Consider the following 14,315-nt stretch of genomic DNA (forward strand, 5'->3'; position numbering starts at 1 on the left):
CATCCCTCACCAAAATTTCTTTCTTGTTATGAGCATTATTGAAACCCTCCAGCGCATTTCTTTTTTCATACAGAGTTGGGTCGATTAAAAAATTCTCATCGGGCAAATTGAAATGTCAACTTCTTGCTCGTACTTTTAATTCTAGGGCCTCTTTTCAAGAGAGCTTTCTTAGACTTAATTGCGGGACAACCGCCGCCGCTTAGAACTAATAAATTCGCATTATTTGAATTTTCTAACTGGGGAACGCTTGGCGCTCGTTGTGCTTACTCATTGTGCTCACTGTGCGCAATAAAACAGTTAACTGCGACATGTGTCTTAGAACACAAAAACTGTGTCTAGTGCCTAAAATGGAGTTTTTTTTTAATTCCGAGAAACGTTTCGTTAGAGAAAAAATCTCGCCTCTTCGAACTACTGTACAGAGTGTCGCCCTAAAACTCTAACATTTCCAATCAAAACGTATTAAAAGACAAGAAAAGCTTAACTTGAATTGATTCAAACTCCATATGAAACTCTCTGCCTTTCTATTCATATTTCGCGGGAAGTTTGCCAAAAAGGTCTCAACTTGATGCACTCGAACCAGTTTTCGTAATTCGCGTTCAAACATAATGAACATGGCCTACCAAATTCGTATGCAATACCTCCAAAAAGATGCGATGCAACTGGAAACTAGGGCGCAACGAAAAGTGTAAGCCTAGAATTTCGAAAAAATTAAACATGCAATTTGACAGTAAACGTACTCATTTGCACGCTTTATCCCGAACCCGAGTGGCCTTCTTATCGTGGCCATGGTTCCCTCTTTGCTAACCTCCCCTGCACCCTCCTTTACAGTACAAAATAAAAACCTGTATTGTTATTAGTTTTAAATATCGAAGGTTTTCAACCAAATACATTCAAGACTTAAATGCAGTTTGGGTCAAAAGAGGAAAGAAAACCAATGAGTTCTTCCTTGTCCCTCAGCTAGTTGTGAATAAATTCCCCTCCCCATCCCCTCCCTGGTGGACTCTCCTCCCCAACACATGCCCAGCCCATACCTCATGTGGTACAACATTGAAGAAACCGAAATTAATCATGTCAAAGAGGAAATGTTTCAGTTCAAACCGACCATTGATAACAGTTAATAATTGATTGATAAAGAAGTTCGAAGGTAATTACTAAAATCCATACCATGTTAGAAACTTACCCGGCTCTAAGTTTCTCTGCTGGTTTTAAGTTTTTTTCGTTGGTGTTGTTTCGAAATACTTGAAAAACTTGCTATAAAGCACTATACTCTCCGACATTGGTATTCTGGTCAAACGTTCAGAGGACGATGTTTATTGTAGATTGAATCTGACTTTTTCGTTGATTCCAGTAGGGCTGAGGAGTACAGTTTAACTGTTTTAGGATATCCGGGGGCAACCATCAGGTTCAGTGGCGATCAAGAAGTACTAAAATTAGGTAGACTAAGCCAGAAATAAATTGACGCTCCAGATCTCCGTGGGATACTTGCAAATACTCCTTTAGATTACAACAAAATTAAAGGCATTAAAGGGGATGAATTGCTTCTGATAACGTCCGTGATTTCAAGCGAGAAATTTCAACTTGAAGGAGACAGAAAGCAAGAGGTATGTATCAATATTTGATAAGAAAAAGGGACGCTAAAAAAAGGATTGTAACCTTTTCATTATATATTATTTTACTTCGAAAATGAAGTCAATCTATGTTCGAGCAAACCATGCATGGTATTGCAACAAATATTTTTCCGTATGATGCACGATCCTTCGCAGTAGATAGCGCTATTTATGCAATAGCGAAAGTCAGACCTGAAAAAAATCAGGCCTGTACGGGATTCGAACCACTGACCTCTGCGATACTAGTGCAGCGCTCTATCAATTGAGCTAACAAGCTCAATTTTCTTTTTTTTTTTTTTTTTTTTTTTTTTTTTTTTTTTTCAGGTCTGATTTTCGCTATTGCATAAATTCCGCTATCTACTGCGAAGGATCGTGCATCATACGTATTTAATACCGCAGTTCAAAATATATGAACTTCATATATTCATTGTATCAAATATTTTTCCCTTGACTCAATCTCAGACGGAAATTTGTCGCATTGGAAATTCCCGCCCCAGCACCTCCGTCCCCGTTTGTAAATTTTCTAGATTGGACAAGGCAGGAAGCAGGCTAAAAGAAAAATACAAATGAATAAAGGCTGATAGTTTCGAAAGAAACTGTTTGGGGCTGCGTCGGTGGAAGTAACGAAATAATTTGGTTATATCAACAAAGTTGAAGTGGTAAATTGGCCACCGTAACGATTACAAAAGCTGACGTTTCGATCGTTAGCCCTTCGTCGGAGCGAAAGGGCGAAGGGCTAACGCTCGAAACGTCAGCTTTTGTAATCGTTACGGTGGCCAATTTACCACTTCAACTTTTTGATATATCTAATAGAAAAGTATTTCGTTACAAAGCAAAATTTCTCTACTCCCAAATAAATACCGGAACCTCAGGATTTATTGGACCGAGTACAGACAGTAGTCGGTTCATCATGGTTACTGAGAGGTTTAATAGAGTTTTTATTCGATAGAGTTACTATTTAATTTTTTAAGAATTGATCTCCTTTACCCTACATGCCAAATTACTGATTTACGGACGGAGTGATAACCTAACTCATCGAAAGAGACATTTTATTGCAGGTCGAGCTTATAGTCAATAGTGAAGAGCCGCCAAAAGTGAGTCCCTTCTTCAAACATTTTTTTCAACCTGGAAAAGTGCATTCTGGGTACTGCAGCTCATTTTGTCCTCCAGGGGTGGCATCCAGATACTCCACTGCGCCGATTCTCTTCAAGTGTTGCCGTGTTATTTACCTGAAGGAAGAAAACAGACTGGAAATCTGGACAGGAGAATTTGTTGGTAAAACAGTTACCATTGACGTGTTTGGCGGCAATCCTGGGGAAGAGGACCCAGATTATGACAGCACCTATGTAGAAATATGCCCAGACGAGACTGACCATCCAGGTAGGTGTGTTTGATACGCAGACTTCTATAATTCTTACAAGCAGATCAGGGACGTTCTGACGTACGAGTTCGACAACAAGAACGAGATTTGAGTTTAAGTCGTAAGGTAAGTATATATTCTCCGTGAAGTATCTTTGTACTCTGAGAGCTACAGACTTTGCTCAACTGTCATCGGACAAAATTCGGGTCTTACCAAAGTGAAATGTTGAACTGCTAACGTCTCTGTATCCTTTTCTTTGCCAAAGGTTTCGCTCTATGTCTTAAAGAATGTTTCATTTACCTGTAAAATATTAGGCAAGTTTGCGTGCCTCTCCGCCCCTGTTTCACTGTTTTACGGGAAGATTTCGAGCTATAAGTCGTACTCGTCTGAGAAACTTAAGGTCTTCGCTGTCATCCTTTTTTTTCTTATCGAGCGAAAAAACCTAACATAGCATGGTAGAGTATTATCAAATTTCAGGGACGCTATTTTTCCTCAAACAGATCCTCTTAGTGCAGAAGATTACGAGAAGCTTGACCCTATACTTTTCAAAGTGCTTCTACCAACAAAGGATAGAGAACAACGTAAGCTTCTAGCTCGGAAGTATCTGTGCTGGGTAAGTTAACTTTAGCACTAGATGTCATTACACCGAATAGCTTTGCGAATAGCCGTTAAATTAAAGAAGGATCCTTTGAAATGGATCGTCTGTCCTGTGTCTTACTGCCTTTCTGTCTGTAATCTGTCTACATTTTGCTTGTGATTCTATTTTTCTGCATTTCTGATGCCTTGAATTCTCTGTCTGGCAACCAGCCTGGCTCGCTGCTTGCGTCTATCTATCAATCTTTGGTAACTGCTCTTTGATTCCTGATCGATGCTTGCATTTCCATATCGACCACATATGTTGTAGCCACATAATTGTTCGTTATCGAATAAGGTTGAATTCATGGTTTACTGGCAATCGCTCTGGAAAGTCGATTCGCTGTATATGGTTCGTGTATATATCAAGTCGATCAAGAGTTTCGAGTTACTATGTTATTTACACTTTTAGGTTGACTGTTAGTCTGATTTTTGTTAACATTGAGACTTTTTAGTCATTAGTTTGAAAAAGCGTTAACAAAAGGCCAAAGCAGATTTGTGGTTCCAGAGACAATAACTCCAGGTGACAGGGAGCTTTTCAGAATTGCCAATATTTCCTGTAAGGAGGAACCGAAAAGCCTTTTGGATCTGAGGGCTCTGACCACAGACGACATTCATGGATATGCTGTTGTCTTCAGGAACCTTCTGAGTAAGAAAACAATTTTAATTGAACCACAAGCATGAATGCAATCTCACCATGCCCGTTATTATGAGACTCCAAACATTTCTCCCATATTTACGGGACACCTCTACGCAGCAGACGCAGGCACCCGTATTAACTGCGCTCGTTCCTTGAAACGTTACTATCAATGTACAACATAGTGTACCAACTACATAATCACAAATGCAGGTTTCTTAAAAGTAATCAAGTATGCTTTTTTTTCCCACAGGTTTATCTGATGAAAAGTGGGAATGAATTGAGAAGGATGGCGCAAACCTTAGCCCATGACTAACTTGAAATTGAGCAATGTTGGTTTTGCATTAAATTGGAAGGTCCTTTAATGAGTTACTTCGCAAAATATTATTCAGTTAAGGATAAGCTTTAAACAGATTAAGAAAGTAGCTTGGTAGTATAAACATGCCAGGTAATTATGAATAAACCGGAAAAGAACGAACATGGTTAAAGGTGGCGATGATTTAAGAGCCGGCCAGTTTCTTCAATGATTGGCAAACTATGATATAAACCTAACACTGAGTTTCAACAAACAAACAAACAAACAAACACTTTATTTACCGAGGGTAAAATACATTATTACTGGTTACCCGGTAGTTTACATCATGGCCCCCAAAAACTCGTACTAAATATAAAAATACCTAATAAAAAATTCATAATACTAAAAATTGTACTTAAAACGTCCTACTGATCTTAAAATGCTCTATCGAGGTATTTTCTTTAATAAAATTTTTCAATAACGTTATCTTAAAATTTGAGTGGGAAGTTATGTTTCTAAAAGAGTTACTTAGTTTATTCCATAGCCTATATGCACTTGAGTGGAAAGTTCTAAGCCCTGATTTTCTTTTACAAGATGGTGTTAGAACGTCATTGCAGATAGCAGATTTAGTACAATAACCATGTGTAGATCTGACATATTTGAAATATGAACTAAAATATTCAGGACAATGACCTTGGCTAACTTTATGTAGCATACAAAGTTTTCTAACGCTTACAATGTCATCAATAGGTAACCAGCTTAATTTATTAAAAAGTTCAACGGAACTATCGTTGATGGTGGCGTCCAAAATTAATCTCCCGCATCGTTTTTGTACTTGTGACAACCTTTAAAGGTTTTCAACCGAACAATTACCCCAAACAGTACCCAAGAATTGGCTTAATGAGAACATTATATAACATTTTTCTATATTCAATAGCTAAATACACTTTTGCCCTCTTGAGGAGAAATATCCTAGAGTTCAACTTTTTATAAGATAATCAATGTGTCAGGAAAGATAGGGATCAATCACAACACCAAGAGTTTTTTCTCCAGCTGATTCCTCAAGTCTTACGTTGTCTAAGAAAAGCTCCAACGTAGTTATTTCACTGTGATAAAGTTTTTTCGCAGTACCAATAAGTAAGTACTTAGTTTTAGGTTGCATTTCATTAAGTTTAAGCCAGCTATTCGCTTTACTTAGACTCACATTTAGAGTTCAACTGAATGTTTTTTTCTCTTTACTTAATGATTACTCCAAATGTATTACCAAATGCCATCGGTTCAATCACTATTATCAGCTCTGAGTCCTGATTAGCTCCTTAGGATTTTTTCTCCTTCTCTGATTGGCTGCTGTGATAACTTTGGTTCGGGCTTTAGGACACTCCATTGAAATGAGCTCTATTAGAAATAAAAACCTTTCCACTACGCAGTTCCGTAAGTAAATAAGTTCTCCCCCTTCCAGGTGGATTCCTCTCCAAGATACTCATCCTATATATAAGCAGTTGAAGTTAAAACACCCACCCCTCCCACCTTTCCCCTTCGTTCCAGAGGATTTGCATGTGACTTCAGTTCGTCGAGTTTTTCTTTCCAGACACCTCATGCTCGAAAACTAAGCGAAAGGCTGGTAACTTCAAATTCAGTTTTTCGACGAAAAGGCTGATAAATTTACTAAAAGCGAACTAATCCTTATTCTGGAAAGATCTCTTGTGCGGATGGTTGTGTGAAGAACTTTTCAACCTCACAATGACTGAAATCTGGAGAAAAATACCGACCTAGATTGATCGTTTGATTTGAAAGAAAAGACAAAGATCATTGTTCCAGCGAATATAATTCATATCAATACCTGCGACTAGTTTTCGCAGGTGTCACGAGTTTATTGAACCTAGAACACTTCAGCGGCTTCTATGCAAAACACTACGCACCGGACTCCCACACCCTTGCAAGTGTTGTCTTGCTCGAGAAGTCGCAGTCGCTAAGCTTGAAAGTATTTTGAGTCCGTGTACGAATGAAGTTACCCGATCGCACCGAAAAAGCGGAGTTGCCTCAATTGGTTGGGAGAAAATCGATTCTCTATCAAAAACCTCTCAAAAGAGATCCTTGAGCAGACGGAAAAGTTGATGAATTCCCCAACTTCAAATATGTTAGATCTTGAATAAAAACAAAACAAAACAAAACAAAACAAAACAAAACAAAGCCAAACAATGTCAGCATAACCAGAAAGAAAATAAGAAAAATGCCCTTCAAATACTACGATCGGGAGGCCTGTGATAGCAAACGTCATCGAAGAAACCGAAATTAATCATACTGCAAGATCAAAACAGCTTATCGAAAATACATACGCGAATCGGGAGCCCATTTAAGAATGAATCAACGCTTCATAACCTGAGTTGGTGTAATTGTTATCAAAACTACATTCAACACTGTTATTTTGTTCCAAACGGTAGGTCGTTTTTCCTCCTTTTTCCATTTTTTATTAAACATTGATTTTGCCATGCAACTAATTTTCTTATGTGAAATTCTTATAATTTCCATTTATTATATCATGCGCAAAATTTTCAACAACGAAGCTGATGTGTTAAAGTTCTTGGTTGATCTAGTAAAGTCATAGGTATAGTGCTTACAAAAAGTAGGGAAGTAGCGAGGAATTTAACGGCGCTAAATTTCTGGTAAGCGCGCTGTAATTGTCACCACAAGGACTCCATTTACGCTGACTCTTGGCAAAACTTTCCTTTCGTTCCTGAAATACCAAAGTAGTCTTTTTCCCTTCAGTGAAGCTGTTAATCTTTTATTGTATTTGTGTTTGTTTTCATTTTTTTGGAAGGGGTTCGATTAATTCAAACCCGTGCCCCCTAGACACCAGTGGTGCGCCACTGCCAACTGAGCTACGAAGCTATAGGATGAAAATGATAAAGTTGTGTTTTGATTTCCATTTAATTCAACGTGCCGTTCTTGGTATGTGCTTAAAGTAACTGGAGATTAAGATGTATTTGCATTTATCCAGATGGTAGATCATCAAAATGAGGAATGAGCAATACGGATGTTTTTTTCTTTGCCGGGATTATATTATCAGAGAACTTAAGCAAACCACGACGGCAACGACGACGTGGCAAAGGAAAAGAACTAATAAACAATAGCCAGCACGTACGTTTCAAAAATTTGTACATTTCCTTTATGTCCTCTGGAAAACAACAATGCAACGACTACTTGTCATAAATTTCCATTTGGAACTCAACACTGCTGATATACGTCATGCTGAAGTTGCCGGGTGTGGCGCCGTAAGGGACGGTAAACACATGCAGCCATTTTTGAAATTTTAATCAAAGGTAGAAATGAATTTTTTTCATCGATGTCTTCCTTGGCGTTGCCGCCCTGACTGCCCTATGGTCCCTGTTACGGAAGTATGAATATCAGCACCGGCGTTAAATTGCTGTGCATCTGGGATATTTCTGGAATGCCTCCGCTACACGTAAACATGTCTAAACTACATAAAACGATAAAAAGAGGCAACACATTTTGGTTTCGACGGATGTAATAAGACTCTGACTACATAAACATCATTTACTTCTAAAGCGCATGCGCTGCATTATTGACCACCAACATTAATTGGTACCTCATTGGTAATTATCTAAATTTGCTTTCGTAGAGTTAATATATCACATAAAACACACTATTCGCAAAAACGGAACAATAATGCTATGAAAACTATTACTAGCACTCTCAGTTTCAGATAGTCACGCAGTTATTGTGATGGTTTCTCCACTTTTATGTCATTTTAGAAAATTTGGCCTGTGACAGGTTTATGGACGTCGGCAAATCTGGCAGCCGATTCGTCACCTGGAAGTGGAATAGGAGATGACGATCTTTTGTTTTCTATACCTTCAAGTTGCAAACCTATTAATAATGTAATGACTCTGGCTTTTTAGAGATTCGACTCCCTCAACAAGAAACAAAATTAATAAATTTCGCTCTTTTCTTTTTGAAGGATAACTCTGCACAGAAAACTTAACTAATATTGAGGTATATAGGACTTTGTCATTCACAAGACTTGTCTGTTTGTTCTTTATGCAGTAATATAATTATAATACTAGACAAGTAAGAAGAGAGTCGGTTCGTAGAAAGAGAAGTCGCAAGTGAGACATGATTTCATTTGATTTGTTTCCAGATGTTAGAAGAAGGACTTCGAAAGTTTGCTCAGGAGAACTTCAGCCATAGATACTATCCCATTCTTCATGGAGAATCTGAGAAAATACAACCTCTGGCGCTTGCTGTAAAAAGACCTCGGTCAATATGGAAACGACCACGAGGAACACATGAAATCATAGTCCTTGCAGAACTGGCGAAATATGTTCAAGGTGACAAAGAAGCTACGATTTTCCGTGATTTCTTGAAATCTCAGGTCAAAGAGGAAATGTTTCAGTCCAAACCGACCATTGATATGGGTAACAGGTATTTACTTGATAAAGAAGTTTGAAGGTCATTACTCAAAAGTCAATTTTAATCCATACCATTTTGAGTGTCTCAATGGAGTTACCCGTTTGCCGTAAAGCAGCCCAAAAATTTATCGGCCGTTAGACGCAAAAACGCGAAGATTTAAACCGTTAGCCGTAAAATTCATTTCTCCATTGAGACATTTTGTGAGCCTAACACTTGTTTTTTTTCTTCGCTCCTCCGCTATAGCTACTTAGTCACCTGTTGGTGTTTTGTTCGAAATACTTGAAAAGCACACAAATAAAGCTAGACGTTCCCCAACATTCGCACGCTATAACCTCCAAAGGCAGATGTTGATTATTGATTGAATACTGAGGTATCTACTAGTTCACGATCTTGCTTTTTGTTTATCCCCTCAGTGCTAAGGAGTACAGCATGGGTTTCTCAGGATATCTGGAGGGAACCATTAAGATCAGCGGTGATCAAGGAGTTCTAAAACTTGGTAAACTCAGCCAGAAATACATTGACGATCCAGATCTCCGTGGAATACTTGCAAATACTCCTTTAGATTACAACAAAATGAAAGGCTTTAAGGGGGATGAGCTGTTTCTGATAACGTCCGTGATTTCAAGCGATCAGTTTCAACTTGAAGGAGAGAGAAAGCAAGAGGTATAGAGTCGAGAGTTATCAGTTTTGGAGAAATGTCCCCTTTCTTCACACCCCAAGCTACTGAATTTCCGACGGAGTGTTTAGAAAATTTGCCAACTCATGGAAAGATACATTTGTATTGATCTTATTTCAGACCGAGGCCGAATTCAGTGGCGAAGTGCCGCCAAAAGTGAGTCCCTTCTTCAAACATTTTTTTCAACCTGGAAAAGTGCATGCTCGCTACTGCAGTTCGTGGTCTCTTCCAGAGGTGGCATCCAGAAACTCCACTGCGCCGATCCTCTTCAAGTGTTGCCATGTTAATTACCTAAAGGATGACAACAGACTGGAAATCCGGAGGGGAGAATATGTTGGTAAAACAGTTAACAGGGACGTGTTTGGCGGCAATCCTGCCGAAGAGGACCCGTATTATGATAGCACCTACGTAGAAACATATTCAGATGAGACTGACCTGCCTGGTAAGTGTGGTTGACACAAGGACCTCTGCCCTTTTCACAAGTAGTTCAGGGACCTTATGAGTATAAGGCGAGTTCGAAATCGAGAGCGACATTTGAGTTTAAGTATTTAGCGAAATGCCATGGATAAGTGTATTAGAAAAGCATTTTTGTACTCGGACGAAAGTGAGCCCTCATTCAGCTCAACTGCTTTTTTTTTTTTTTTCGCCAAAAGGCCTTTTTTTGCAAAAACGGCTTGATCTATGATGCTAAAGAATAATGCATTTTTTCGAAAAAAATAACTTAAGTTTGCGTGCCTTCACTGCTTCATTGGAAGATTCGGAACTATAATTCCTACTCAAATGAATAAAGGGGGTTATGACCAATTGTCATCATTAACTGATCTGATGATGTAAATTAACCACCGTTAAGAGTTTCAAAGCTGACGTTTCCAGGTATTCTTGAAATCGGACACTTAGTCGTCTTCCTGTTTCGCCAATATATATCTTTTTTGCAATAAGTGCAAGTTATGCAATAGATGACATTGGCGGAGGTGCACGTGAATGGATCAGTAATCTCATCGGATCGCTTCGGTTCCGATATTTTCTCAACGTTGTGAATGAAAGGACAAGTTTTGCATCGTGTGCGAACGCATTTGGAAGTTCCGGGTTGGTCATTAGTTTGAAGTGAACTTCTTACCAAAATGTTGCCTATTTTTTGGTCACGTTTCAATGAATAAGTGGAAATTTCCAAAAACTAGCGCCAGCCCTTGGATCGTTTTGAAGTAATTTTAAGTGTTTAGGAATAATAGATTTAACTACGGGGTTGTCAGGATGAGATGTGAGAGTGAATGGAATGCGGTCGGAAATTTCCTCCGCCTCCTTCGCGACGTAGAAAGGAATGACAAGGACGCATCAAGACCAATCGCTAGATACTTTAATCTACCTAATCATTCTTTCAAATCGGCACTCTTGATCCTAAAGGCATCAACGAACGCTTTTCATTCTACTAACTTATTCTTGCTTTTCTCGTAACCATGTTCCCACCAATATCGTTCTGGCGAAGGGCTAACGCTCGAAACGTCAGCTTTGAAACCCTTTATGGTAGCCAGTTTACACTATCAGCTTAGTTACTAAAACCAAATTACCCATAAATCGTACTTGTCTGAGAAACTACAGGTCTCCGCTTTTTTCTGCCATATTTTTATTATTGAGCGAGATAATCCTAACAGAGCACAGAGTGTAACCGAATTTCAAGAATTGTTTTTTCTTCAACCAGATGCTGCCCTTATTCCAGACGATCTCAAGAAACTTGACCCTATTCTCACCAAAGTACTTCTACCAACAAAGAATAGAGGAGAGTGTAAGGCGCTTGTTCAGAAGTATCTGTCCTGGGTAAGTTGACATTAGACATTCAGTTCAATGTTCTGATCATGAATTGCCTTACGAATACCCATTACATTGAATGTCACTTCGATGAAATGGTTTTTCCTTATGTCGGTCTGTCTGTTTGTAATATGCTTATGATTCTTTTTTCCGCGTTTCTGATGCCCAGAATTCTCTGTCTGCAAACCAGCCTAGCTGGCTACTTTCGTCTGTCTGTTGATCTTTGGTAACTGCTCTTTGGTACCCGATCGATGCTGGCATCACCACATAGACTACGCTATGTTGTAGCTACATAGCAGTTTACCGAGTAGGTTTCATGGTTTTCTGGTGGTGGGTTGTAAAGACGATGCTCTAAATGAGCTTTTATACATTAAGTCGATGAAAAGTTTCGATTTATTATTTCAGTCACTCTCCTAAGCTAATTATTGATCTGGGCCCAGTTGTTCAAAGAGCGGATAACACTATCCAACGGATAAATTGCTATCCAACGGATAAGCGTAATCAATCGGATAGATATTTACTTTGGGGATAGCGTTATACCTGTTCCCTTCTAACAAACGGAGCCTGATCTTTGCTAACATTTTGACTTTTTGGTCAATAGTTCGAAAAAGCTTTGACATCTAACAAAACGAGAATTCTGGTTGAGAGTCCAATAACACCAGCTGACTGTGAGTTTCTCAGAATTACTGCCTACCTTTCCTGCTCTGTGGGATCGAGTACGTTGGATCTCGAGGCCCTCACTAAAGATGACATTCATGGATATGCTGTCGTCTTCAGGAATCTTTCCGGTACGATAACAGTTGTATATGAATCATCAGCAATAATGCAAACTCATCGTGCCCTGTATTATACAGATGCTCAATCATGTCTCGAGCAATTTTTAAATTTTTAAATATTTTATTTTTTAAATTAATTTTTTAATTATTTTTAATAGTTTTTTAATTATAGACTAGTGTGCAGCACTTCTGCGAACAGTAGTTGTAAAACTTCTTGTATTTTCCTACGCGTTTCGTCTAACTGTCGTAGACTTCTTCAAGGAGTTTTACAAGTGTGAGTAAACGCCTGTATTTATAAGCCAAAGTTACAAGGGCCGATGACCGTAAAGGCTTGGCCGGACTTACGAACAGGAATAGGCGAAGTTGTGAAAAATTTGTGAAAAAATTTAACATGCGTAAGGCAAGGTGAGAAAAAATTGCTCAATGGATAAGCGTAATCAATCGGATAGATATTTACTTTGGGGATAGTGTTATACCTGTACCCTTCTAACAAACGGGGCCTGATCTTTGCTAACATTTTGACTTTTTGGTCAATAGTTCGAAAAAGCGTTGACAACTAACCAAACGAGATTTCTGGTTGAGAGTCCAGTTTTAAAACCGTGGCCCCCAAAATAGTTTTCTCACCTTGCCTTACACGTGTGTAACTTTTCACAAATTTTTCACAACTTCGCCTGTTCCTGCTCGTAAGTCCGGCCAAGCCTTTACGGTCATCGGCCCTTGTAACTTTGGCTTATAAATACAGGCGTTTACTCTCACTTGTAAAACTCCCTGAAGAAGTCTACGACAGTTAGACGAAACGCGTAGGAAAATACAAGAAGTTTTACAACTACTTTTCGCGGAAGTGCTGCTCACTAGTCTATGATTAAAAAATTAAAGAATTAAAAAAAAGTTTTTCAAAAATGATCATGTACACAAACTTTTTCCACAGATTTATCTGACGAAGAGTGGGAAGCAATTGAGAAAGATGGCGCGAACCATCATGATTAAATTAAAATTGAGAAATGTTGCGTTCACACGGAATCACAAGCTTGTAAAAGGAGATATTTAACAATGTTTTAACTCATTAAGTCTAGAGGAGATCAACTTTAAATAGAATAAGAGAGTAGTTTGCTTATATAAACAGGCACCAGATATTTAAGAATAAACTAGAAAACAACGAGTATGGTTAAGAGCGGCGAGGATTTAAGACCAGAAACTTCAGGCTTGCCAATCGAACCATTGTGATAATTTTCGGTTTTGAGTTAAATGCTGAATAAGGTTAAATGAATTACTAATCATCAAGAGCTTTAGACGTTTTCACCTGCATATATTCAGTTTTATATCCACATTAAGTGAAATAAATAGCTTTGTGGATGGGTGAGTCGATGCAAATTATGGCTTCGATCTTCTAAGCTCGCTGTTTTCCTCGTGTTTCGCACCCTGAACAATTAATGTTCGAACACATTTTTGCACCAAATGAAAGGTATTTTCTATTCATTTTCGTGCCAAAAAGAGTGTATTGTTGACATATGTTCAAGCCAAATGGAGGTAACTTTGCATATAATCTCCTAGCAGCTATTCTGAAGTGCGCGGAACATCACGATTGTAAACAGTTCACCGTTGACAACTTTTCAGAGGGACTTTGTGAACAAAACAGTTTGTATTTTCCTTTGTATTACTGGCAAACGCACTCTAAACTCAAATCAACTTTTAAAGGAAGACATCGATAGGTTTGAACACCACTAAGGAGGAAATGTGGTAAGATATAATAAACGGATATTCTCCAAAGTTAACTAAGATAATTGCTCACGAGTAAAACGTATCTCATTTAGTCTGTAGAGTTAGGTCTAAAAGAATTGTTTTTCACTCACAGGCTCTACAGGAAAATTTTGCAATGAAATTTGCAGGACATTATCTGGAAATCACTACATGACTAACAATAGTTGAGGAAAAACTTGTTTAGATTCAAATCTGAAAATCGTTCCCTTTAATCCCCTAAATTGTTAAAACACCCTAACTTTGCAACCCAGACACTCAGAATCATCTTACGATAAAAAGAAATTCAACCTTCGCATCTTGTAGAGGGGCAGGTGCTGTTCTTAGTCTAGTCTGCCCCTT

General features: G+C 38.5%; 2 protein-coding genes and 1 pseudogene across 3 annotated transcripts in view; all 3 read left to right on the top strand.

Moving 5' to 3' along the window:
- Positions 1-14,315, top strand: part of LOC148741382 (uncharacterized) — a 73,614-nt gene that overhangs the window by 13,891 nt on the left and 45,408 nt on the right. The gene's annotated exons all lie outside the window — the stretch shown is intronic.
- Positions 1,017-4,549, top strand: LOC148741383 (uncharacterized; annotated as a pseudogene).
- LOC148741384 (uncharacterized) lies at positions 6,773-14,111 on the top strand. Of its 2 annotated transcripts, none has more exons than XM_088739978.1 (7): positions 6,773-6,969; positions 8,692-8,975; positions 9,377-9,626; positions 9,760-10,081; positions 11,336-11,451; positions 12,044-12,230; positions 13,147-14,111. In XM_088739978.1, the coding sequence occupies exons 2-7, from the start codon at positions 8,692-8,694 to the stop codon at positions 13,203-13,205; spliced, it is 1,218 nt and encodes a 405-aa protein (XP_088596104.1). In that variant the 5' UTR covers positions 6,773-6,969; the 3' UTR covers positions 13,206-14,111. The 2 variants fall into 2 exon arrangements, with proteins under 2 accessions (XP_088596104.1, XP_088596110.1); XM_088739984.1 differs by lacking the exon at positions 6,773-6,969 and adding an exon at positions 8,356-8,546.

This window comes from Stylophora pistillata, chromosome 1, assembly GCF_964205215.1.
Source record: "Stylophora pistillata chromosome 1, jaStyPist1.2, whole genome shotgun sequence".
Taxonomy (NCBI): Eukaryota; Metazoa; Cnidaria; class Anthozoa; order Scleractinia; family Pocilloporidae; genus Stylophora; species Stylophora pistillata.